This window comes from Mauremys mutica, chromosome 2, assembly GCF_020497125.1.
Source record: "Mauremys mutica isolate MM-2020 ecotype Southern chromosome 2, ASM2049712v1, whole genome shotgun sequence".
Taxonomy (NCBI): domain Eukaryota; kingdom Metazoa; phylum Chordata; order Testudines; family Geoemydidae; genus Mauremys; species Mauremys mutica.
Window position 1 is genome coordinate 86,976,664 of NC_059073.1, and position 27,153 is coordinate 87,003,816.

The 27,153-nt window shown below is 43.5% G+C and overlaps 1 protein-coding gene across 1 annotated transcript in view; it reads left to right on the forward strand.

Moving 5' to 3' along the window:
- Positions 1-27,153, forward strand: part of SMCHD1 (structural maintenance of chromosomes flexible hinge domain containing 1) — a 185,267-nt gene that overhangs the window by 88,890 nt on the left and 69,224 nt on the right. The window contains exons 22-27 of the mRNA XM_045005127.1: positions 2,684-2,756; positions 12,692-12,831; positions 14,285-14,419; positions 21,844-22,071; positions 23,426-23,574; positions 25,460-25,548. Coding sequence (XP_044861062.1) covers positions 2,684-2,756; positions 12,692-12,831; positions 14,285-14,419; positions 21,844-22,071; positions 23,426-23,574; positions 25,460-25,548 — 814 coding nt within the window. The remainder of the gene's footprint in view (positions 1-2,683; positions 2,757-12,691; positions 12,832-14,284; positions 14,420-21,843; positions 22,072-23,425; positions 23,575-25,459; positions 25,549-27,153) is intronic.

Genomic DNA, 27,153 nt, shown 5'->3' on the forward strand with positions numbered 1-27,153 from the left:
AGTTTCTCCCCTCCCCAAAAGCTAAAATCAAACTATTGATGTGATGGTGATCAAAATGGTCTCACGCCATCAAGTTTTGCCCAAGATAGTGCATAGCACCTACTAAATCTTTGGAGGACCCAAAATGGGAATGGTAATTAAGAAAATGTACACTGTACATATACCAGTACAGAAAGATGGGTGGAGGGTATCCATTCTTGTCATTTTATATGCTCTAAAGCTAGGCTCTTGTAAGTGGTCTAAAATACGAATGGTTAATTGGATTGTTTTGAAATTTGGAGTGCTTCATTGGGGAGGGTTCTGAGTTTGCATCAGTGATCCAAATTTGAGATCATTTGCGTTTCTGAATTCCAAGCCCTCAGAAGAAAATTTCCTTTTGCTGCCTTGTACTGTTTAACTGAGAGGTACTAATGATTGGATGAATCACACTTCAGATTGCTTGCCCTTCAGTTAACATAACTAAGAATAAATTAATCACAAGCCCCCACCTAAAACAAAAGGAATTTCTGAAAGAGGCTATGTCTACATTACAAGCACTAGAGCAGCACAGCTGCAGCTGTCGTGCTTATCGGGTAGACACTTGCTACAGTGACGGAAGGGGTTTTCCATTGCTGTAATTAATCTGCTGCCTCAGGAGGCAGTGACTAGGTCAATGGAAGACTTCTTCTGTTGACTAGTGGTGTCTATATTGGGGCTTACGTTGGCTTTACCACTTCTCTTGGGTGTGAATTTTTCATACCCCTGAGTGATCTAGTTAGGTTGACCTAAGTTTTAGGTGTAAACCAGGCCTGAATGGCAGGAGGTTGCTACAGTTCGTGAGGCATGGGTGGCAATTTTATTTTGAGGGTAATGTAATCAGTCTTTGGCAGTAGGGGTTAAATTAAACATGTGAATGCTTCCTGGAAGGGGAGGAGTATTAGGAGGCAGAAAGGTGGATGGAGAGGGGATGGGGATTATTGGGAGGGGAATAAATGGGGATAAGTAGTAGAGGAGGGCAGGAGAGATTCTGGGCTGAGATGAGGGAGGCCTGTTCTGGCAGTGCACCCCAACCTCCTCCTTTCCTCCAACTCTGCCAGTGAACCCCAACCCTCCTTTCACATTTAATAGTGTTAGATCTAGTCCTGTGGGTGAGAGTGAATGGGTTGTAAAAGGAGGTGAAGAGCTAGTATGTTTCATCGCCTGTGGGGTTTTCAGGGTAAAAGATACGTGTCAATGGTCATACTGGGGCATTGTTGAAAGAGAGTAGAGTCAAGGTTGCATGGGCAAGCTTAACTTGTGCATTTTCTGGTTTTCAGAAGTTTTAAGTTTTTCTCAACTCAGTGTTCTGCAGGGGGACAACAACATACCACCAACCAACCATAATTCTATATTAACATAGTTTTTTGCCATTGAATACATGTTATTGTTGACAGCTTTTATACTGCTGTCCACAACTGCTGTAGATTCTGAGGAATATTATATAATACTTTTTGCACTGAATTATATAATATATTTCATATGGTCAGAACTTAAAATATTATTTGGGGCTATGTAAAGTTTCTCTTATTTGGTCAGTGTGGTGTTAGTGAGTGTGTAAACTCCTATGAGTAAATCTGTAAGAGAACTTGTTTAAAAACCATACGAGTTGCTTCTTGTGCTGAATAAATGAATGCTAACATTATACATAAGTTTTTTAGAACTTCTTGTTACTCATAATAGGTCTGCTCTAAATATTATTGCCATAGACTGGTATATGGTTTCCTGCAGCTAGAAGTTTAAATAACAGAATTCCTATGTTTAGCACAATTCATCATTATCGTTCCATACAAAAACCTAAATTTAACAATGCCCAGAAAGCCTTTAGGGCAAAGTGAAGGACTCAAATTAAAAAATGCCAAAGTTATAGTTGGCCTTGTAACTTTAACTTGGCCCCCTTTTTTGTTTGCCTTCTTTAGAGCACGTAAATGTTCTGGAGGATTCATTCATTGTGCAGAAAGAATAGTGCAGTGAATGAGACTGTTCTTAAATATTTTTATCCCACCTGTTCAGTGAGTTGACTTCTGATTCTTTCACTGCACATCATCCATTCTGTCCTCTGCAGAATTACATGTGCTGCTAGGCTGGTGTAAATTAAAATTTATTCCAGATCTACACCTTCACAAATGCAGATAATTGATCGATCTGGGTATTTATATGGCCTCCATCACCATAGTTTGTGAGGACTTTGATCAGAGTATTTCCTGTCGTGTTTTTTCTGCCTTTTGCAATATTGTTTGCATTTATTTTCATGGGCCATTTTTTGAGCTTTAGTTTCCCAGATTTGACCTCTCTGGGGCGGAAGATAGATAAATGCACTCAACCACTTGCAACTATGTCTACTCAGTTTGTTTTGTAACTATTTTATTATGTACTCTTGCAAATTTGTATACCAATAAATATTTTAAAGTAGCTACAAAATATGAGGCACCCAAGGACTGCAGTGCTCCCTGTTGGATTTAATCCCTAGAAGTTTGGAGGCAATAACATCAGAAAACTGATAATCTAGTTTGCAAGTTAATACAGAAAATTTGTGTAAGCCTCTGGAATTTCACAAAAATATGCATGAAAGTCCAAAATATGTTTTTGTAGGTTATGAGAATTTATGTAAACAAATCTACGATCTGTGTGTGTTCAGCGTTAATCCTTACAATGTTCTTTTCAATAGAATTTCAATCTGAAGGTTATTCTTCCTGGTTTGAAAGAAGATTCACAGATCTTGAAAATAAGATTATTGCCTGGTAAGTATTTTGAAATATTTGTATGACATGTTGAAAAATATTCTAACACTTTTTTTTGTAATAGTGTGCCTCCATCCAAGCAGATATAATACCCAATGAGATGTACATTTACCTCTACATAATTTATCATCTGTTATTGTCCATAATATGTAAGTCCAGGTACTGGGCTTTGTATATTATTACTAGCAAGTGAAGACTGGAAACTTAAAACAAACTTTATGATGCCATCCCCCTTTGACTGGCAAACATTCACTCAGCATTCCAGCACTACCTGTTCTCTTATCAGTTGGAAATCACCTGCTTGTCTGAGATACATTTTGTTTTATTTTGAATCCTTTTTTCTGATCACGAACTTTTTCTAACTAGGCACAATTATTTAGCATTTTTATTTATTTCCTTTTCTCTGGAACTTTTGGTTGCCCACTAGTCTCCATCTTCTTTGTCCCCTTTTTAGATGGGTCACTTGGTGAACAAATTCTGGGTTTTTCATTCAATTTCTTACTGACACAAACTGTGAAATCTTGGCTGGGGGTGTATAGATATAGTGTCTCAGCTTTAGCATCATGCATTCCTCTTTTATGCCATTTAGTAGTCTGTAAGCAGTACCCCCACCAGATTTCTAAGTCATGTTGTGGATGCACTGGAACTGAACAAATGTAGGTCACCTCTGTAAGTGGAATTTTTTTGGCATGAACAGCTAAAAGTTTCTCAGAGACCATGTGGGTGAGGTAATTTTTTTTATTCTTTGAGTTGATGCAGTTGTGTATTCCATGTAGGTGTGCATCCACACACCATACCAGAGCCAGAGAACTTTGTCTGGCAGTACACATAGAGGCAGCGCTCGGGTCTTGTAGCCTTCTCCCCTCCCCCGCTGTACAAGTGTGATGCCACTATCAGTTTCTTCTCACTGCTCATGGCTGGAGTCAGAGCTCTGTGTGGTATTATTTCACCTCATGCTTTCTGTCTCAGTTGTCTGAGACTTTTCTTGTATATCAGGTGTGGGCAAACTACTCTGGCCTGCGAGCTATTTTAAGTCAACCTCAGCTCTGGTGCTCCGACTGGGGCGCTGGGTCGGAGGCCGAACCACGTGGCTCGGCCCAGCTCCAGCGCTTCAGTCAGGGCGCGGGGTCAGGGCTGCACCATGCGGCTCCTGGAAGCTGTGGCATGGCCCCACTCTGGCTACTACGAGCTCCAATGGGAGCTGCAGGGGTGTTGCCTGCAGGTGAGGCAGTGTGCAGAGCTGCCTGGCCGTGCCTTCACATGGGAGCCTGAGAAGGAATATGCCACTGCTTCCAGGAGCTACTTGAAGTGAGTGTCGCTTGGAGCCTGCACCCCTTGAGCCACTCTCCACACCCCAAAACCCTGCCCTGATCCCCCTCCTGCTCTCCAAACCCCTCGATCCCAGCCCGGAGCACCCTCTTGCACTTCAAACTCCTCATCCCCAGCCCCACCCCAGAGCCTGCATCCCTTCCCGCACCCCATCCCCAGTTTTGTGAGCATTCATGGCCCACCATACAATTTCTATTCCCCTGTGTGGCCTTCAGACCAAAAAGTTTGCCCACCCCTGTTGTATATAGTTGTTGTAGCTCAGACTGTGCCCTCTCTCCCCTCTACCACAGAGTGAGAGCTCATTCTATGAGAGCCCAGATGACATTGATTGTGTTTCTAAGTGATGTTCCCATTTTGGATATTTGCAAGGCTGCCACTTGACCGTATGTATGTATGTTAACAAACCACTGTGCCATTCTGCTGCATCCTGCTCATATGCAAACTTTGGGAAGACAATCCTGCAGTCTGTTCAAACAGACTCCAAGCCCCAGCTACTGCGGGTACTACTGAGAGTCATCTGCATGGAATACATGGCTGTATCTACTCAAAGAAGAAAACATAGTCACTGACTGTAATTTGTGTTCTTTGAGATATGAAGCAGACATGTTTTGCACAACCTATCCTCTATCTCCTCTGACGTTTGATGGGGTCGGGATGGCACCACCCTTATATGGCTAGGAGAGGGCATAAGGCCATAAGACGTGAGCACCGCCCCCACAGGTACTGCTAGGGAAAGTTCTCTGGCTCTGGTGCCCTGTGTGCGTGCACATCTGCATGGAATACTCATCTTCATCACATATTGAACAACAGTTACAGTAAGTAACACTGTTCTATTGGACCAGCTTCTGGTGAAAGAGACAAGCTTCTGAGCTCAATAGAACTTCTCTTTACCTTGTCTTTGTCATATCCTGGGACCAACCTGGCTACAACAACATTGCAAATACCAGTTTCTCAAGCAGTTCCACTTAGGCCTGGTCTACACTAGGACTTTAATTCGAATTTAGCAGCGTTAATTCGAACTAACCGCTCAACCGTCCACACCAGGAAGCCATTTAATTCGAACTAGAGGGCTCTTTAGTTCGAATTTGGTACTCCACCCCGACAGGTGGAGTAACGCTAAATTCGACATGGCTAGCTCGAATTAGGCTAGGTGTGGATGCAAATCGAACTTAGTAGCTCCGGGAGCTATCCCACAGTGCACCACTCTGTTGACGCTCTGGACAGCAGTCGGAGCTTGGATTCTCTGACCAGCCACACAGGAAATGACCCGGGAAAATTTGAATTCATTTTCCTGTCTGGGCACTTTGAATCTGACGTCCTGGCTGGACATCGGGGCGAGCTCCGCAGCACCTGCAACGATGCAGAGCTCTCCAGCAGAGGAGTCCGGCCAATCCAAGAATAGAAAGAGGTCCCCAGCATGGACAGACCGGGAAGTCCTGGATCTGATCGGTGTGTGGGGCGAGGAGTCTGTGCTGTCGGAGCTGCGCTCCAGCAAGCGGAATGCAAAGACCTTCGAGAAGGTCTCCAAAGCAATGATAGAGAAAGGATACAGCCGGGATGCAATGCAGTGCCGCGTGAAAATCAAGGACCTGAGACAAGGCTACCAAAAAGTCAGAGCGGCAAACAGACGCTCCAGAGCCCTGCCCCAGACATGCCGCTTCTACGAGGCACTGCATGCCATTCTAGGTGGGTCTGCCACCACTGCCCCACCAGTGACCGTGGACTCAGTGGATGGCATAGTGAACCTGGACAGTTCCTCCTCGATGTTCGCCGATGGGGAAGATGAGGAAGGGTCTGTGGAGGACGGCGCAGGCGACAGCGAACACAATACCGCTTTCCCTGACAGCCAGGATCTCTTCATCACCCTCACAGAGATCCCCTACCAACCCTCCCCGGCCGTTAACCCGGACTCTGAATCAGGGGAAGGATCAGGCGGTAAGTGCTATAAACATGTAAACATTTATTTTTTATAAAACAGGTATAAAAAAATAGAAATACTATATATAAAATTTTCAATGAAAAACTATATGAAAAGTAGGTCCACACATATAGGGATTGAACAATAATCCTCCAGGGACAATTCAAGAAAGATCTCATTTAGGTCCTCGAAAAGCCTCCGCAGGAGGTTCCTGGGGAGAGGTGCCTTGTTGGGTGCTCCGTGGAAGCACACTCTTCCACGCCAGGACATCCTTATGTAGATGGGAATCATCGCCTCCACAAGCATGGCCGCATATGGTCCTGGTCTCTGCAGGGCTTCCCTTAGCATCCGCTCTTTGTGACTCCGAGGGACCCGCATCAGGGTGATCTCGTTCATGAAATGCTGCATCTAATTAGGGCAATTAGTGTATTGTTACTGTTGTGAATGGTTGACTTTTACTTTGCATAACAATGACCCTCGCTTAACAGCCACGTGTTGTAGGCCACATAGGAAAAGCATACATTGATCTTTCCCGTGCACTGGCGGGAGTAGCTGGAAAAGGGTCAGAGTATATGATTTCCAGATTGCCTTTAGCGGGAGGGCACAGCTATCCATTAACTGATAAGCAGAATGTACTGTAAGGCTTACCAGGACTGTCTGCTAGACGGATTCAGCTGTCTCTCCCCACTTGTCCGCTCTCCTGTGCAATGCCGCAGCCAATGAGAGCGTATTCCGAAATCTCGAACTTGTCCTGAGATCTCGTGAGACTTGTTGCCCTGTATGGTCTTGTTCAGAGAAACTGACTAGTCTGTGTTCACTGTTCGCAAACATGTATCTGTTCAAGGAAATCAGTTACTTTTCCCATCACACAGCTTCGGCTCTTTCCCGGACTGCCCCGGCATCCCCCTCGCAGAGGCTGGCGCAGATTAGGCGGCGAAAGAAAAAGACTAGGGACGAGATGTTCGCGGAACTGATGGCCTGCTCCAGAGCCGAGGCGGCAGAGCAGAGATAGTGGAGGGAGACCCTATGTCAACAGCATCGCACACACATCGAACGGGAGGACAGGTGGCGGCAGGAAGACCAGCAGGCGACTCAAACGCTGCTTGGGCTAATGAGGGAGCAAACGGACACGCTCCGGCGCCTTGTTGATGTTCTGCAGGACCGCAGGCAGGAGGACAGAGCCCCCCTGCAGTGTATCTGCAACCGCCCTCCCCCGCCAAGAAGTCCTGCCCCCCCCCCACCCAAAAGTACAAGACGGAGGGGCGGTAGGGGCCGTGAGAACTGTCACTGCACCACTGCATAGCGCTAATGTACCACACACCTCTCACGCTATAAATTTGTAGAAGTGCTTCCCTTACAGGCTCACCCAGTCCCAAATCCAAGTTTCATCCCCCCACTGTGTATTAGATTATTAAAAGCTGTTTGCTGTTATTCACTGTTTCGGTCACGTCTTTCATGTCAGAGGATTTTTTTGTGTATGGGGGGGGAGGGGATTTATAATTTCACGGTATAGCCTACATTACCAGTGTACAGACTTGGGGCCATGATCAACTGCAGGGCACACACACACTGCAGTCAGTAGGCACCAGGGTCACTCTGTGTGGTGTATGCTGCCCCGGGTCATTCTGTGATGTGTATGCTTGTCCAGGGTCCTAGCGCCTGCCACCCCCTTAATGTTAAGGCACGCTGCCCTTACCATGCACTTCCACCGTAGCAACGAGCCTCTCCGCTGCCCTGAGCCCCAACAAGAGCCCTCATCCACGGACAGATAGTCACCCTTCCCCCACACCCCTCACCCCTTCCTACGCCCAAACCCGCAGCCCACTGCCGTCATCCAAACCCCTATCCAAAGAAGGCACCACTCGCCCCTTCCTGCAAACCCACCCCTCCTGCGATCCCTCCCCTTCATGCACAACCACTTGCAACCGTCCCCCACCCCAGAGACCTATGTAGGAGCAGGAGGATGTCATTCCTCTATGGAACAAGCGGTCTGTACATCAGTGCACACCGTGCCCAGCACAGTATGCGTCCATGTTTCAACACCTGAACAGAAATGCAAAGTAAAACAAAGATTTATTAATAATGAGTGTAACAATTAATTTGCTTTAAAACGTGCTTTGGAAGTGGGGGAAACTTGGAGAACGGGGTATGTAACCGCAGATCGAAATCGACCCATACAGACACAGGCCCAGGGTCAGTTTCTCTTGAAAGCAAGTGGAGAGTCGTAGGTTACCCTGCTCTCCGAGGAAACTTGCTTTCAAAGCCTCCCGGATACACAGCGCTTCCCGCTGGGATATTCTCTCGGCACGGGTGTCTGGCTGAGCGTAAACTGCAGCCAGGCGATTTGCCTCAACCTCCCATCCGGACAAAAAGGTCTCGCCCTTGCTCTCACAGAGATTGTGTAGCACACAGCAAGCAGCAATAACTACGGGGATATTCTTTTCGCTGATGTCCGAGCGAGTCAGTAAGCTCCGCCATCTCCCCTTGAGACGTCCGAAAGCACACTCCACCACCATTCTGCACTTGCTCAGCCGGTAGTTGAAGAGTTCCTTCTCTCTGTCCAAGGCGCCTGTATAGGGCTTCATGAGCCAGGGCATTAGCGGGTAGGCTGGGTCCCCGAGGATCACTGTAGGCATCTGCACATCCCCAACCGTTATTTTGTGGTCCGGGAAGAAAGTACCTGCCTGGAGGCGTTTAAACAGACCAGAGTTCCTGAACACACGCGCGTCATGAACCTTGCCCGCCCACCCAACGAAGATGTTGGTAAAACGTCCCCTATGGTCTACCAGTGCTTGCAGCACCATTGAAAAGTAGCCCTTTCGGTTAATGTACTCGCTGGCCTGGTGGGCTGGTGCCAGGACAGGGATGTGAGTCCCATCTATAGCCCCACCGCAGTTTGGGAATTCCATCGCGGCGAAGCCATCTATGATGTCCTGGACGTTTCCGAGAGTCACTACCTGTGAGAGAAGTTGCTCAACGATTGCGTGGGCTACTTCAATCACAGCAACCCCCACGGTAGATTTGCCCACGCCAAAGTGGTTCGCTACTGACCGGTTTCCAGAGGGCTATGGCCACTCGCTTCTGCACACTCAGGGCTGCTCGCATCCGGGTGTCCTGGCGCTTCAGGGCAGGGGACAGCAAGTCACAGAGTTCAAGGAAAGTGCCCTTACGCATCCTGAAGTTTCGCAGCCACTGTGATTCATCCCAGACCTGCAGCACTATGCGGTCCCACCAGTCCGTGCTTGTTTCCCGGGCCCAGAATCGCCGTTCCACACCATGAACTTGACCCATTGCCACCATGATCTCCACTGCGCGGCGTACCCTGCTTTGTGAGAGGTCTGCGCCACTCTGTGAATTCCTGTCCTCACTGCGCTGCCGGAGCCTCCTCGCCCGATTTCTCAGCAGCTGACTGTGGAAGAGGTGGACGATAAGGTGCGAGGAGTTGACAACGGCCATAAGTGCAGCGATGATCGCAGCGGGCTCCATGCTCGCAGTGCTGTGGCGTCCACGCTGTAACCGACCAGAGAAGGGCGCAAACAGATTTCCCGCCGGAGCTTTCAGGGAGGGAGGGCGTGATTGACGGTTGAATGACGACAGTTACCCAAAAGCACCCTCGACACATTTTTCCCCCAGGAGGCATTGGGAGCTCTACCCAGCATTCCAATGGGCAGCGGGGACTGCGGGAACTGTGGGATAGCTTCCCACAGTGCACCGCTTCCAAAGTCGACGCCAGCCCCGTTACTGTGGACTCAGAAATTCGAATTAGTGTATTTATTGTGGATACACAAATTCGACTTCATAAGGTCGAATCCACAAATTCGACTTAAGTAGATTCGAAATAGTCTTGTAGTGTAGACAAGGCCTTACACAGTAAATGTAAGAGATTTACCACGGTGCCTTGTTCCGATGGTGCTGTTACTCCTTTTTGCACAGGCTTTTCCAGATTAGGAAAATGTATGAGGTGTGTCAGGTCTGTCATGGGTTAACTACTCTTGGCTTTTGACCAACATAAGGTGTGCCAAGCCATTTTGGGGAAATTATTCTACGGTAGCCTTCCTTATAGTTAGACTAGCAGTTCCACCTGTAATTTCTTTTTTATTTCATTACCTTTTTCTGGGCTGCAGACAGATATAAATGCTCCCTTCTGAGAACAGGTATAATCGTCTAATTTGATCAGATTAGATAAAATTAAAGATGTACTTCTGAATTTTCATCTCCTCCTATGTCAAAGATATTTGGACGTTCTCTTTCTTCCTGCAAATACCAGACGCAGTTCAGATTTGTCATAGAATTGCAGGGCATGGTCACATATTTTTGCACTGGAATCTGTCTTTGGCAGTGCCGCAACACTTCAGAGCAATTGATTCAGTGCAATCCTATCTTTTAGAGCTAATTTGGGGGCAATAGTGAGCAAAATCTTTTTCATTCTTTGCTTTTCTTAGGGGACTAAAGTTTCGGGGGGGGGGGTTGCTTCCTGAGTAGAACTGTCTGTTCATCTCCTTCTCTCCATCTGTTTCTCCCCTTTGCATTTTATGATGTAGCAGGCCACCCAGAATAAGCTGAAAGTACACTGGTGCTTGTAACAGGTTGGGGACTCACCACCTGGCACCTCCCACTGGTGACTCCGGGAATTAGTTCTGTCCAGGGGAGCGCCCCCTCCTGGTGGTGTCCTGTCCATCGATCCGCCCTCAGTTGGCCTCTCTGGACCCACATTGCTCCCTGCTCGGCGGTGTCCTCTTCGAGGCCACTGCCCTCCGGCAGTGCCCCTTAGTCCATCCGCATCCCCTTCCGGGGGTCGGTGATCAGCAGTCCTACACCCCAGCCACCAGGTCCAACCACACCCTCTGAGTCTAGTCCCTCTTCTCAGGGATCTGGTGTAGTCTATAATGGGCCGCTTGCTAAGGCCAATGTCTGGGTGTACTGCAAGGGGGGGAAGGAGGGGATCCCAACCCAGGGACCCTCTGGCGGCAGCCTCGCTGTCCTCCTTCTCTCCCCTCCTCTGTCTGCTTCCCTGGGCCACTTCCCCTACAGCCCCTTGCACCCGCTAGGCCCTTCCCTTCAGGGCCTGCAGCCTGGCAGCCTCCGGGCTAGAGCCCCCTAGTCTCCCCGAGCCTGGCCAGCACTGCTCTGTCCATGGTGCTAGTCTCCCACCCTTGGAGACTGACCTTCCCCTCTCAAAGGCCTGGGACAGACTGCCTGCTCCCTTCCTGGGCAGCCTTCTTATAGGGCTGAGCCTGGCCCTGATTGGCTCCCAATAAGCCCTTCTTTGATTGGCTCCCTGTCTGCGCAGGCGCCCTGGCCTGCCGCAGCCCACACTCTCAGGGAGTGGGGTAGTATGCCCCACTACAGTGCACCATGTGCAAGGAGACCACAACAACTATAGAAGAGCAATTCTGCTAAGATTGTTTCATGGGCCTGGGAACAATTGTAGGTCATGTCAATCCTGTGCTGAAGAACCTTAATTGCCACTTTAGGGCTTAATTAAAACACTGCATCTGGTCTCTTAATTGCTATCCTTTTCATTTGACATTTTTAATCTTTAGGGTCTCATTCAGCCAAGGTAGGCAAATTTATTAACCGGTTCTTGCCAATGATGTTTTTCTACCATTTATTCTCCTAAAAGCTTGTTCTAACTCTGGTTTTCAAAAAATAACTTCCTGTAAGGGATAGATCAGCAAACTCTGTTTGTGTAAAGCTTTTTACTAGCAGAGATTTTAATTTAGTCTTCAAAAGTGGTCATGGTCTCTTTTCCTGCCCCCTACCCTACCCCACCCTTCCAAAATAGCTGTCACTTTATAGGTCTTTTCCCACTTGTTGATAAAAATCAGTTTTAGATACTTGGGTTGTAAATGTATAGTTCCCAGCTCAGGTGGGATATCATAACTGATTACTTAGTTCCCTTTCCCTTCTTAAATGTTAATTAATCTCTGTGATTCACCATAGTTGTTTTTATTGCATAGGATAGAAATTAGAAGTTTTAAATAACTAATAGACAGGAACAGAGATTCTTTGCAAAATATTTCTGAAAATTGACCAAAGTTATTTATTTTGTCTTTATTCATTCTTGAAGGACTTTGACATATAACTCTGGTCTTAAAGCTAATGAGTTACAGTTTTCTTTAGGGACTCCACATTAATTTTTAGAATTAAGATTGACAACATATAAAAATTATTTTACCTTTTAAGCTATAAAGTTTATTTTGAGAACTCCCACTATGCCCTCCACATCACATCGTTTTTTCTTTTTTTTATGTTTAGAATGCCTTTTAGCATGATTGATCAGAGTTCTTTGTGGTTATCTACATCCTATAGCACATTTCATATGTTTGCCTTGCATCTCACAGGAAAGTCCAGTTTCAGTATCTTTATTGGTTTACTGGTCAACACTGATAGTACTGGTGACTTGTAAAGATGTGTTTTATATATCTGGTGATTGCTATGTGTCTATTTAAGCACATTCAGGAGACTAGTAAACAAGCACCTGCAAGGATAGAACCCCCTGCTTATTTCAGTACTAGTATTCTTCTGAGGAAAGACCATGAGCATGAATTGTGCTAGATTGTTTGTTACCAAAGGTACCGTGGCAGTTCAGTTTCTCTGCATAACAACCATAATTTGAAAATAAAAGTCAGATAACCTGTAAAATTCTGAAGTGTAACCTCTACTCTAAAATTGTGTATGTTTACAGGCCCTCCTCGTCAATTGAAAGTGAAACCTGATTCTGAAATGCTTAAGATTGAAAATGGGACATCTTTCCCCTTTCAGGTTGAAGTGTTGGATGAAGCAGGAAATATAACAGCACAGCCAAAACTGATAGTTCATTGTAAGGTAGGCTATATTTTATGTATACTAGCATAGGCTTCTGTTATGGCACTTACTTTAATAAAATAGTGCGGAAAGGATCTATTTTGTTCTGTCAACCAAATGTAATATACTGATAGTTTTCCAGACATCTTGAGATTTCATAGTAATTGCAACTTCAGTGCCACCTCTGCCACATAGTCCCTGACTAAATGTCAGAGGTACAAAAAGCTGACACATTAGAGATTAAAGAGATACTGGGATGAGGATATTTTAATTACAGTATCAAGATACTTCAGAGCATGCTTGTGTGTGCGTGTGTGCGCGCATGCGTGTATAGAAAGAGAGCGAGGACCCCTGCTAAACATTTATTTGGTCTAGGATTAGCTAATGCCTCAAGTGAACTCTTAATATAAGAAATAACAGACTATTATTTGCAATATATTGTCTGACAATTTATTTTTAGTATTGGTTGTTTAACTGTCAGCAAACCACTGCAGAAGTTAATATTTTTTAACTCCACTAATCCATTTAATGTATTTAAATTTCTCAGAAATAAGCTCGCAGCAGGCAACTTTAAAATGTTTAACAAGAATGTTTGCACTTAGATTTTCATGTGTGTATTGTTTATGCATGTTACAAACTTAACTTTAACATTTTTATTTTATGAATGAGTGATCAGTGTTCAGTCAATTTTAGGGCATAAATCTAAACAAATGTTAACTTTTGAGTGGCATGAATCATTGTTTTGGAAAAAAAATAATTTAAGGCAAAATATTTTAAATATGCTTAAAGATGAAAATGCAGGCTAATCTGTATAAAAACAAATAGTGTATTATTCACGTCTCCTAAGGACAGGCCCACACTAAAAACTTTTGCTGGTATAGCTATGTCAGGTAAAGGTATGGGGATTTTTGTTTGTTTGGCAGTGTTTTGTTTGGTTTGGTTTTCTAGTGACATTTTTATATAACAGCAAAACCCGTAGAGTAGATGCAGTTAAATTGGCATAAAAGTGCTTTTTGCCAGTATACTTATAAGCTACACTGACAATATAAGATGTGTACACATGGAACTGTTTGCCGTAGCTATATCAGCAAAAGTTTTCCAGTGTAGACTGGACCTAAATTATTAGGATAATATGAGGGATTGTTGAAAACCAATATTTAAGACTAAGCTACCTTCTTTCTACAACCAAGGAAGGACTAGTGCCCCTTCATAATACCTGTACTTGTATGTATTATTAAATATACATTATTAAATGTGTATGTCAGTCACAGTTGTAATCCTCATCCTCCTAGGCCTCTCCTATTATTTGTTCTCCATTGCTGTGAAAAGTCTGACTTTGGATTCCAAGATTCTTGAAGGCGTGGACCTCTCATTTTACCTGTAAAGAGCCAAGCTTCCCTTTGGTGTTGCATAACTAATATTTTAACTTATTTACATGCTACTATATTTAAGTGTAATTTTGCATTTTAAATAGTTTGTAGGTGCTCCAAATCTTCCCGTGTATGCCGTGGATTGCAGTAATGCTGGGACAAATATTTTAACTGGACCAGTTGTGCATGTACAGAATATAAAGAAAGACCAGATGCTCAAAGCAAGGATTGAAATACCTGTAAGTATTGCTCTGGAGTTGTATGCGAATGAAAGAGGTAGGGATGAATTTAAGTGGCAGGCTGCAACTTTTTGAACTTCACAATAGGGAGGGGTGCTATATGCCCACTCCCTCACATACCAGGCAGTTAAAGGAGGCCAGTTCAGAGTTACAGGACTCCTGCCCTTTAACCAGTAACTCGTGTTAGACCCTCTTCGGGGGCTCTTTCTCCTCGCCTCTGCTCCATGCAAAGGGGTTAGAGACTACTAAGGGGAACCTCTGTCTTAGAAGATTTCAGGTCTCCCTTTCTTCTTACAGGCATAAGGTCCACCAGTGAAATCCCAGGTCTCATTTACCTCTGGGAGCTGGCGCTTCTGGCCTCTACCTACACTAGGCGCCAGCTGCAAGTTGTGATGAACTAAACGTCCTATGCTATCTCCTAATGTTAGACTTTCCATCTCGACTCCTTTTGTCTAACTGCCTTCACAATGTTGCCGGGAAGGCAAAATACAGACCAGATCTCTGCCAGTTTGGCACAGTGGTAAAAACTTCCTTCCTAATCCCCCAAATAGGCCATTCATTAGACCCACCATTGTGGAAATGCAGCTCAATATACTGTCAGTACAGGAAGGGAGGGAGGGAGGGTGGGGCAGCGATGAAGCAACTGAAAATGGCCCCGAAAAGCCCAGGATCGCTTTAAATCATGGAGATGGGGAGTGCAAGAGCCAATCTGTTCCTCTGTTCTCTGCTCCCCATCCCTGCCAGCCAGTGGAAGGCGGAGAATCTCCCCCTCCCTCTTCCACCTATTTCAGAGATAAGCAGAAGGGATTTGGGATTTCCAGGCTGGTATGTTCCTCCCAAGCTGAGTTTCATTGCCTTTAGTGTGATCAAACATCATATCCCCATCATTGAGCTGAGGCCAGGGCATTGTGCTATACCTATGCATTAATACTTTTAGTAAGGAGTATTTTTTTTAAAAATAGGCAAAAGAAGGAACTGCAGAAATTGCATTAGTTAAAAATAATTTTTCCTTGGTATAGTATATAGTGACTAGTTTAAAGAGCCTTGGAATACTTATCTAAAAAGCACAAGATAAACACAAATTGTATGTATAGAATGTACAGCTGCAAGATGTGTCAAAACTGCAGCCATTAACATTTACAAACAGAAGACAGTAGTGAAGGAGTTTGCTGTATACTCTGTTTTTGTGTTAGTTAAAAGATTTTGTTTTTTCATCTTCTGTTCCTATCATCTTGATGTTTTTCTGTTTTTCCTTTTCTTTGTATTTCATTATTATTGTTAATATGAAACGATTCTTTATTCTAATTCCTGTCATTTAATGACCCCTCTCAGCGCAGGTTGTTATTTCTTTGCAGTTCAGAGAAACTTGTCTCTGTCCACAGCCATTATCACATTTAACCCAATAGTTGAAGAAAACATGAGGAACTTTAATTGGTTTTATCTTGAAATCTGAGGAGCTTAGTTAACTTGTAAACTTCTCCTTCCCTTAAAAAAATCAAATCAAATCTTTATTTTCCAATAAATTTGCTTTTTCTGGCTTTCAGGCTGGTAACTTCCATGGCATGACTATAATATAGTAAATAAGCAAGATTTCAATTTTCTTTAATACTTAAACACTTATCTGTGCTACTACTTGCACTGAGGAGTCAATTAAATGTCCTCATCATACCAACTTCTTAGTGACATTTTTCAGTATACATCAGCTCTGATTTCTACAACAAAAAGTTAGGAAGGATTATTGTGGTAGCTCCCATATCCCATCCAATGCAGAATGACTGAAGTTTTTCCACATGATGTTGCCTCTATAGAACCACACTCTGTAAGTCAAAAGTCCCTAGCCATGTGGTCAAGGAACCTTCCTGAAGAGTGGTTTCCTCTGAAGTTTCTTTGAGCTGAACATTACATAGACCAAAGGTTATAAACAATCTGCTTCCTTTTGCTATCCATCAGTCCATATCTGACTACCAGCTGGAGTACTCATAGGTCAAACCTGTCCATTTTCTTGGTTTAGATCTAAATAGAAGTCATTTAAAACATCTTATAATGATAAGTTTAGCGTAGGCATAAGTCTGGTACAGTATTAATTTTCTTTCCAACTTGCATTGAATTTATTGTGACTTCTGGTTGCCATGGGCCTTACCCAAGATGGTGGATCCATCTAAGAAAATAGGATTTAAGCGGTATATGTCTTAATTTTCAGTATTCCCTCACTTCAAATGTTGTGAAAAGTGTCTTTTTTTTTTTAATACTATCTGGGAAGAATGTATAGCTAAATCTTGTGGTACCTGAAAGATCTCTTAAAAAGAATATGAAGGATCCTGAAGGCACATGATTCTAGAGATACTATTTCAAGAAGGTGTTTATGAGCACAGTGGACATTGCCATAAAGTCTGACCTGAAATCCCAAAATGAATGGTGTTCTCTGGCAAATGGAGCCACACAGTGACCTATTGAAACCAATTCTACCAGATAAATGTAACAGTTGTTCAGAATAAGCTGAAAAAAGCCCCTGTTAAAGTGCCAGAGATTCCAAGAGACTGCATAGTAAGAAATGGTTCTTTGAGTTCTGGTCCCTGTATGTATTCCACTGTGGATACACATATGCCTGAGACCAGAGAATTCTAGCAAGTAGTGTCCATTGGAAATGTAGATTGTAGTTAGTTAGAATCCTCACTCCAGGGAGTCATCTGATCCCCCAGGGCAGGACTTAAGTTATCCAGGCTTTAAGAATTGCATCTACTGCCCCTGCTTCTTTTCATTCATTGATGACCAGTAGCACTGCCTCTACTGCTTTGGAGAAGCCCATATCTCCAGTAAGTACAGTATATGCCACTCCTTTCCCAGCCGAAAGCAGTAGGCATGAAAACTCCAGCTTTGGAAGTATCTAATGGAATGCGCCAGGGAGCCCCTGTCAGATCCAGGCTGTGGAGAATCCCAGGTACATCAGCCTAAGACATCAAGGAGTGCACCTCCTAGCTTGATGTCTGACTCAGGACCAGGAATGACTAGAGCCAAGGATCCTTCGTCTGGCCCATCTCACAAGAATAAAAGGCACTCTCTCATGTGCATAAAAACAGATTCCTTTCTAGATCTAAGAGTAAGGATCCCTTCCTGGCCCCATCCAGGTTGGGCAAATCCTTGCACTCTGGACACAAGGACTTAAGTTCTCTTAGGCCTTGTGGCCATGATCAGAAGGTACATAGGAGCAAGGCTTCTTCAGTACCGCTCCGCATGTCATCGACACTGACTACCGTACCAACTAAGACAAAGCACCTGGACCCGAAGGATTGTGAACCATTGGTATCAACAGTTACTACATGGTTGAAGTCTCCTTGATTGGTGCTACTGTCAGATTCCCCTAAAGAACCACCAGTTACTAAGAGACCCTTTACACTGACTCCAGTGGGACGAGGTGACAAGACACAGCCTTCTAAGCCTCCACTGCACAGGATATCTTACACCACTGCACAGGATATCTTCATTCGCCCAGACCCACAGTCTCCCCTGTTGTCGGGATCGACCCTCATCAGAGAGATTCTAACACCAGAAACACATCCATGCAATTAGCTACTCATGGCTTCATAACATGGGTACTGATGGCACTTCAGATGGAACTGGACCTGACCTTCTCATCATTAGGAGAGTCAGCTGTACCAGTGGAACTATCCTCCCCTCCACCAAGGGAGTTCAGCTCAGACAGGGGATCAAGAGTCTCCTACTACCAATCTCGTCTATATAAGTAAGGACCTGCTGCTAGGGACCAATTTTTCCCAATAGCTTGGAGACTGCTTTTGATCCCTCATACTGATGTTACTGGGGGCCATGGGGCCTGTACACATAGCATCTGGAATCAGTGTGATCCAAGAAGAAATCTTTACACCTCCTTGTCTCCAAGAGGTCAACCAGAGCTTCCTGATCCTATGTAGGAGGAAGATGATGAACCAGATCTGCCAGTACCAGAAACAACATATACTTCATCTTCCTCACAGTCTCATAGTTTCTTCTTGACAACCACAAACAGTTCCAAGAGCTGCTTTGGAGAGTAGCAGAAGAGCCTCAGATCCTCTTAGAGGAGATCCAGGACTCCAACACAAGTGCCTGGACATCCTACAGCTTACAGGATCTAGATGAATAGCACTCCTGGTCAATGAGGCGATTCTGGAACCAGCAAAATCTGTGTGGCACATGCAACCTACCTATTCTTCTTACCCTAAGACAGCAGCAAAAATTGATACTTTGTCCTGGCTAAGGAAGTGGAGTTCTTGTTCTCCCACCCTGCCCTGAACTCCCTAGCTGTGGAAGCAGTGGTGGAGAGGACTAAAAACGCCCAAGGGCCATTCCTGTGGCTCAGGAGGCCAAGCATTTGGAACTTATTGGGAGAAAGATGTTTACTTCCACCAGCTTCCAATTTAGAATTTCCAATTACCAGGCCCTCCTGGCAAAATGATTTTTTTGAATTATTCTAAATTCCTGGTCTCTAAAGACAGGTTACTCCAGGAGAATAGGGCTTGACTTCACACCCTTTTTGATAAGAGCATATTAGTGCCAAGAACCTGATTACAAGAAGCAGTTGATGCTGCTGATACTGCTTTATGATCACGGATGACTGCTAGAGTGATGCATCAGGAATCTTGGCTATATTCTTCAGGGTTCCCCAGGTAGTTACAGAACACCATGCATGAGTTGCCCTTTAATTAAATCAGTCCTTTCCACCAGAAGACAGACAAGCCTTTGCATTCATTAAAAGACTCCAGGGCAATCCTCTGCTTCCTGGGTGTATATATACACCAGTCTGGAAGAAAGTAGCATAAGCAACCTTGCAAGCCAAGGCCTTTGCCACAGGCTTTCTATCACAAGCGCATTTATGAGCTACTTTGCAAATGGCAGTGGGTGCAGAAATGGAGATACATTGTCCAGTACACCTCTTCTGCAGCTACCCAGCCTCACCATCCCACCTCCCCAACCAAAAGATACTTTTGACAGGACTCTAAAGAGCTGCAAACCAATGTTCATTACATCTCCACCCAACTCAGAGATCCACTTTGGTGGATGCCTAGCACCATTTTCCCCCAACTGAGGGCAATAACAATTGACAACTGGTCATTCCTTTAGCTCAATAGAGGTTCACCTGACAGCAGTCAGCACATGTCACCCTCCAAGGGATGGCTTCTCTATCTTTACTCACTGAGTCACCTCCCAATCAAGTTCTTAAAGGTCTTAATTAGAACCCCCCCCCCGGTAATAAGACCAGCTGCTCAATCGGACCTTAGTTTAGTACTTTCAGCACTTACCAAGCCACCTTTCAAACCCCTGTTTAGCTGTCTGATGCATCACGTGACTATGAAGGTTGCTTTCCTCGTTTCCATCACCTTGGCCAGATGGGTAGGCGAACTGGAGTCTCTAATGGCAGACACTCTTTAATGGCTGAGTCATTACACTACCTGAATTTGTTTCCTTATGATAACTATCCTTACACCTCTTGTCAACTGTCTGTAATTGACCATCTTGATTATCACTACAAAAAAATTTTTCCTGCTGATAACAGGTCATCTTAATTAATTAGCATCTTAGAGCTGGTATGGCATCTTCTCTGTATGTATATATACACTCTTCTTCTATGTTCCATTCTATGCATCCGATGAAGTGGTCTGTAGCCCATGAAAGCTTATGCTCAAATAAATTTGTTAGTCTCTAAGGTGCCACAAGTACTCCTGTTCTTTTTCCAGATACAGACTAACATGGCTGCTACTCTGAAACCTGTCACTCTTTACACTGTATTTCATAAAGACAGGGTCTCGCTATGACTACATCCAAAATTCACCCTTAAAGTAGTTTTGGAGGTTCACATAAACCAAGCTATCCACTTACCTCTCTTCTTTCCAAAACCCCATACTTTCAGCATAGAGAAGAAACTTCATTCTTTCAACGTGAGATCAGCTTTGGCATTTTACCTACAGAGAAGAAAACAGATCAGAAAGTCATCTAGGCTGTTTCTTGCCATAGCAGGTCTAGCCCGAGGACACACTGGGAGGAAACAGCTTATCTCTGGCTGTATCCTACATTTTAACCTTCTTCCCCCACTGAGCTACAGGCTTACTCTGCGGGAGCACAGGCAGCCTTGGTAGCATCACTTCTAGAAGTACCTCCGCTTGATATTTGCAAAGCAGCTGTGTGGAGTTCCAGCCACACATTCTTGGGCAATACACCTTGGTCCAAGCCTCCTCCACTGATACGTCCTTTGAGACAGTGGTTCTACAAGCACCCATATCACCTGGATCCTCACCCCCTCCTTCTGTTTATGTACTGCTTGACAGTCACCCACGATGGAATACACATGGGGAACAGCACTCTACGAAGAAAGGGCAGTTACCTTTATAACTGCATTTTTTTTTAGATGTGTTGTCCTTATCTCTATCTCACTACCTGCCCTCCTTGCCTGCTGCTTTGGCTCCTCTCTGAATCAGGGTAAGAGGAGGAATTGGAGAGGCCTGGGTCCACACTGCCCCTTATACTCTCAGCATAGAGCACAAGGAGAGCAAGGACACAGGCGCAGATCAACGGACATTGCTGACTAGAATTCTTTGGTCTCAGGTGCATCGAGTACACATGTACCTACAGTGCAATACAGATAAGAACTGTGCATCTCAAATAATTCCAGTTATGAAAGGTAAGTGTTTTCCCTATGCCTTAATAGGGACCACGCCACTGGACCTGGGTGGATCCCTGTATGGTTGCTTTCCCTAGATCCTGGGTATCCTAGGAAGGATGTCCAGGGATCCTTGGATCTGAATTGGTCAGATTAGTCCTTTGCATAGGCACTTGGAGTCTGGTTGTGTGTCCTCAGAGACTTAGTTAAGAAGGGGTATTGCAGATTTACATCTCCAAAGCTTAGGAGCTGTAGTAATTTGGATTAATGGTGATACTTTAGATCACTGACGAATATATTCTTAAGGTCTGATTTTTCTGGGGTACAGAACCTAATATCGTCCACTGACATCCAGGAGAGCTACATCACTCAGCACCTCTGAAAATACTGCCATTGGTATTTAACCCTGCAAAAGTTATAGCTGAATAGTAAAATGGCAAACTGACCTATTTCAAAGAGTGGTTATACTCTCAACACAGCTGTAAGGTTATTTTTAAAAATTGTTGTTTTTTAAAAAAATACACTGGATTTGAGGTTCCAAACATGGAAATTTCTATAAATAACTAATATTTCAAGATGTGAAATTAAGATTTGCATTTTTATTGCAGTTTTGAGAGGCCAGATTCTGACCTCAGTTACACCTAGGCCAGTTGAAACCTAGAGTAACTCCATTTATCTCAATGGATGTTAGAACTCAAATACACCCAACACTCTCAAAATGTACAAGTATATATTTAATGGCTTATTTATGTCGCATTCAATGTTTTTCCATGCATAGAGTTGTAAAGATGTGCCACCAGTGGAAAAGACTATTAAACTGCTCCCCAGTAGCCATGTTGCAAGACTACAGATTTTTAGTGTAGAAGGAGAAAAGGCTATTCAGATCAAACACCAGGATGAAATTAACTGGATTGCAGGGGATGTCATGCAGAACCTTATCTTTCAAATGTATGATGAAGGAGAAAGAGAGATCATCATAACTTCAGCTCTAGCAGAAAAAATTAAGGTAGGTATTTTAGAAGAAACTTTATCATAAATTCAAAGTAAATGGAACACAATTGATAGAATATACAATACGTAAAGAAGAAAATGTACTGGCTTATTTACAAGGGGTTTGTTCTCTCTCTTTTTTTTTTTTTTTTTTTTTTTTAAATCAGGTACATGAGCAACGTTCCAACTGATAGTCTCAGGATATGTCTATACTGCAATAAAACTCCCATGGCTGGTTCATGTCAGCAGACTTGGACTGCTGGACCATAAAGTTGAAGAGTAGACATTTGGGCTTGGCTGGAGCCTGGCTCTGGAACTCTCCCTCCTCGCACGCTCCCAGAGTCTGGGCTCCAGCTTGAGCCTGAATGTCTTACACTGCAATTTTATAGCCCCACAGCCTGAGCCCCAGTTAGCTGACAGGCCAGCTCTGGATATTTTATTGTAGAATAAACATACCCTCACAGGCCCCTTGAAGATCTGAAGCACTATACAAAGATGGAAATGTTAATAAGATTGTTCATCTCTAAAAAATCCAATAAAATGTTAAAACTATGTCCATAGGGGGTAAAGACACTTAATGACGATTTTATTGAATTGAGTAAGACTTGCATAATATGTATCATATTCTGTTACCATTAATGCCAGAAACTATCTCAACAGTAAAGGTCTTAGACTAAGATTACTTTAATTACATAACACATTTTATTAATTGATAAAAGTAACATTACTTTGCTTGTATGGCATTCTTGTTCCTCAAGGCTGCTGAGACTCAGTAAGAATCTTGCCTAAGTAAAAATTGCAGAACAGGCCCTTTGGTTTATTCAGGACATCTTTTGCAGTAATATACATTATGAAAAGTAGGTTAGCATTTTCAAGCCTCCAATGCTACTCTCCAGTATAATAGGTTAATCCCTGTAAATACCTGCCCCAGAACTATACTCTTGGCTTTGGAGGCTTTCCCAACATTAGGTAGCCTGGTCAGATTTTTGTCAAACCTGTAACTTCATGAAGGACTTACGTTCCCTTATGTTCTTCCTCCTATATATAGATGTAGGGCTCAATACCAAGGCAGAGCTCCATTGAATTGATTCAGATTTTGTCTTGATAAGGTTCTAGAGCATTGGGACTCTGTCAACAGGACATTTTAGGCAGTCAGGCTGAATGTAAGTTCTCTTCAAAGTAGACTTCTGTATTTGTTCAGGTAACATAGGTTAGTGTTGGAAAAACTCAAGGCTGTCATGAATAAGATTACTAAAGCTATGTACATTTTTACATACACAGTCCAGTCCTGAAAACCATAATGTATATGTACAAATGAAGGGCTGAATGTTGTATAGCCAGTGACTAATTAATAAATATTTTGGTTTTAGGTTAACTGGACACCCAGGATTAACAGAGACCAAATGATTCAGGGACTACTGCCTGATGTCAAAGTACCAACATCTGTAAAAGATGTGCGTTATTGCCTAATTACATTCCATGATGACCATGTATCTTTGGAGAGTGCATTTACAGTCAGGTCTGTTCTTATTGATAATGCTTTTTGTAAAGGGTTGTAATATTGTTCTTTAAAAAACAATTAGTGTTTTTTCTATAAAAGGAAAAAATTGAAAATATTTGGTGAAAGAGTTTATACTTATTAAGAATTAAATAGGCTATCCTAAAGCAAAAAATTTCGATTGCCGAGAAGAACATGTGTGTGAAGAAAAGCATCCATGTATGATTGTACATAGCTTGACAATCACTTGTGAATATAAATCTATTTAAAGGGAGGATGTTGGTGAAAAATTTTGGTAGGCTTCAGTTGCCTGTGTTACAGGATTGTTGAAAAGCATTGGCCTCTCTGTATTGGTTACAGCAACAATAAAAGGGAAATATTCGCATCAGTGCAGAGCAAATTGTTAAAGGTATCCTACAATTAGAAACAGTGATTGTTAAATATGTAACTGACTTTCAGCATCTACAGGACTTCATGGCTTCAGAGCAGTGTACAAATATTAACTAAAAGTCAAAATATCTTTGCACGGTAGGTTAGCAGCAATCAGACGTTCCCAAGATCCACAAAATAGAAAATGGTAGCCAACCCTGAAGCAACAAGACTGTACAAAGTTGAAGCAGGAATTTCATCTTAAGTGCTTGTAAAACACTCAGCACACCTTGGTAGTGGAAAATAAATTACTTGAGTAGATGGAAGATATTTTGATTAGATAGTAGCCTCCATTCTTCTTCAGGAGAAGAGAAAGATTCTTGAAAAACAAACCAAATTTGTTGTTGCTGAAACAAAACAGAACAATAAAGACCATCGTCTTATCTGATGGTCCTTATCTGAGAAGGTGATTCTTCTGTCTTCCCCTTGATAGGAATCTTCTTAACAAATTGTGTTTAGGAAGCTGATTCAAGCACAGTTATTAGCATCTGAAGAGAGGTTTTTTTGGGTTTTTTTTGGTTAGACATGGTTGTCTCTTTACATAGTGCCAAATGCGCTGACTGTTTGGAGCCCAAAGACTTGTTTGGTGCCAATACAGCATTAATATCACAAATTTATTCCCAGTCTCCCTCTAGATCAGGTGTCGTCAAAGGTGGCACACAAGCTGATTTTTGATAGCACGCGGGGCGGGCTGAGCCATTCAGCCCGTCACCGTTCTGGGGTTCCCACTGCTGGGGTCCCACCGCCAATCCCACTCAGCGGCCGCTGCTGGCCTGGGGTTCCTTCCCCCCAGGCCGGCAGCGGGCTGAGACCCCAGCTGGCAGGAGACAGCAGCCGAAACCCCCGAGCGGCAGCGGGCTGAGCCGCTCAGCCCGCCGCCGCTCTGAGGTTCCCACTGCTAGCCCCTTGCCAGCCGGGGTCTCACTGCCCATCCCACTCAGAACCTGCTGCTGGCCACCGCTGCTCTGGGATTCCCGTTGCTGGCTTTATAGATGAGATCTTGGTATCTTTGTGTATGTATATCACGGCATATTATCATGATCCAAATTCTAATGCATTTTACAACTAGACATATGTTTTAAAATTAATTCAGACATTTGTACAATTTATTTTGTCCTAATCTGGTTACAAATACTGTTCCAAATTGCAGAGTAGGCTGGACTTTAGGCTGGTTACAAAACACAATTAACAATCTCATCTATGCTAAGTATTGGTAGCCAGATCAGTAGAAAAACAAGTTTTAACCAGGTTCCCTGACATCATTGTATTTTGTCCTGCATACAGTGCTCACACTGGTTGTGGTTGAAGTGAAAATTCAGAAGTTTATCAACTACTAAATCAAATGCAAGCACTTGAGTCTGTAATATATGCAAGGATATAATTTTGAAACTGTTTGCAAATGAATTATTTTTGTTAAATATGTTTGAAGTAATTGATTTAATGAAGAACTACAAGCCAATTTTGTATGCCAATTTAGACCACTTCCTGATGAGCCTAAACATATTAAATGCAAATTAAAAGGACCAAATACATTACAGATGGGTGAAGAGCTACAAAGTGAAATTGGTGAGTACCTGCATGTCCTATGCTTCATTGTAGGATATAAAAATTTCCTTATCTCTCATAACGTATTATCCTGTTATCTGTACAAACAGCATGTGGCAGGAACTCTGTAGTATGTTCAATATAAAATAGGCAGCTACATTTTAAAATTAAAATCCTAGTATGGAAGAAGTATCAGAGGGGTAGCTGTGTTAGTCTGGATCTGTAAAAGCAGCGAAGAATCCTGTGGCACCTTATAGACTAACAGACGTTTTGGAGCATGAGCTTTCGTGGATGAATACCCACTTCGTCGGATGCAACGAAGTGGGTGTTCACCCACGAAAGCTCATGCTCCAAAACGTCTGTTAGTCTATAAGGTGCCACAGGATTCTTTGCTGCTAGTATGGAAGAGTTTATCACAGCTCAAAGTGAAAAGGTAGTGTTACAAATATTTTCTAGAAGACAAAACCCACCTGTAAATCTGAATTCCTAGTCTACTTGATATTCCTCCATCTGGAGCTCAGATCATCAGGAAGCTTTTATTTAAGTCATGCTATCTAAAACTTCTTAATTTGAATACTATTTCAGACCTCATTTCAGAAATCTGGTCCTCTTTATATTAATTTATTTTAAGGCTGAGGCTCCTAATTTGAATGGAAATAGGCATGTTAAGGAGACCATCAGCCTTTTCAGTATTCCTCAGTTTTGATGTTTTTCACAGCTTTTACCTCATATTTCATTGTCTTTATTATGCATACATTGATGACTTAAGTTCCCATTGGCCTATGATGCTACAAATGTTTGGCTATGAGGTATTTTATTGGTAGATATGTCAGTGAAATAATATGTTGTGATTTTTTTTCAGCTGATAAAGAGGGGTTTTTTCTATAGTATACTGAATGTGTAAATGACCTCAACATGGTCTGAAAAATTTCAGATAATATCTACTTAACTAACCTCTAGAAATTATAAATATTAGGAACATTTTATGGGGATATAAAAGTGTATCTTGAAATAAATTTATTTCATTTATGAAGCAAGAAAAAAATCAGCATAAGACAGCTCATAGTGCTTTAATGTGTTCTCATATGAGTTTCAATATTCAGAAGACTTCTCTTTTAATTCTATGTCAAGTTAAGAGATGATCTACTGCTAAAGGTAAATGTGCGTGAATGGGAAAGGAGGAGTCTTGTCAGGTATGGCTAGAGTAAATGAATGCATTTTTCGCTGTTTCCTATTTACCGTATATACTCATTCATAAGCTGAATTTTTTTAGTGAAAAAAGGAGGAGGATCTGCTTATGAACGGGTATAGCGAGGGAGAGGTGGGACATAGCCCGTCCCCCCAACAGAGGGAGCAAGAAGAGGCAGCAGAGCCAGAAGGGAAGAGGCAGAGCCAGAGTCTCTCTCTGCTTCTGGCCACGCTGCTCTCCCCCCCAGCCTCCGAAGCAGCTACAGCTCCGGGGCTGGCAGGCTGCAGCCATGCCGCTCAGTCCCGCCTCCCAGAGCAGGCTGTGGCCGCGCCGCCCGGCCTGCCGGAGCAGCTCCAGCCAGACCAGAGACATCCTTCCTTGGCCCTCCCCAGATAAGGTGGGAAGGGATGGGATGAGGAGAATGTGGGGGTCCCGGG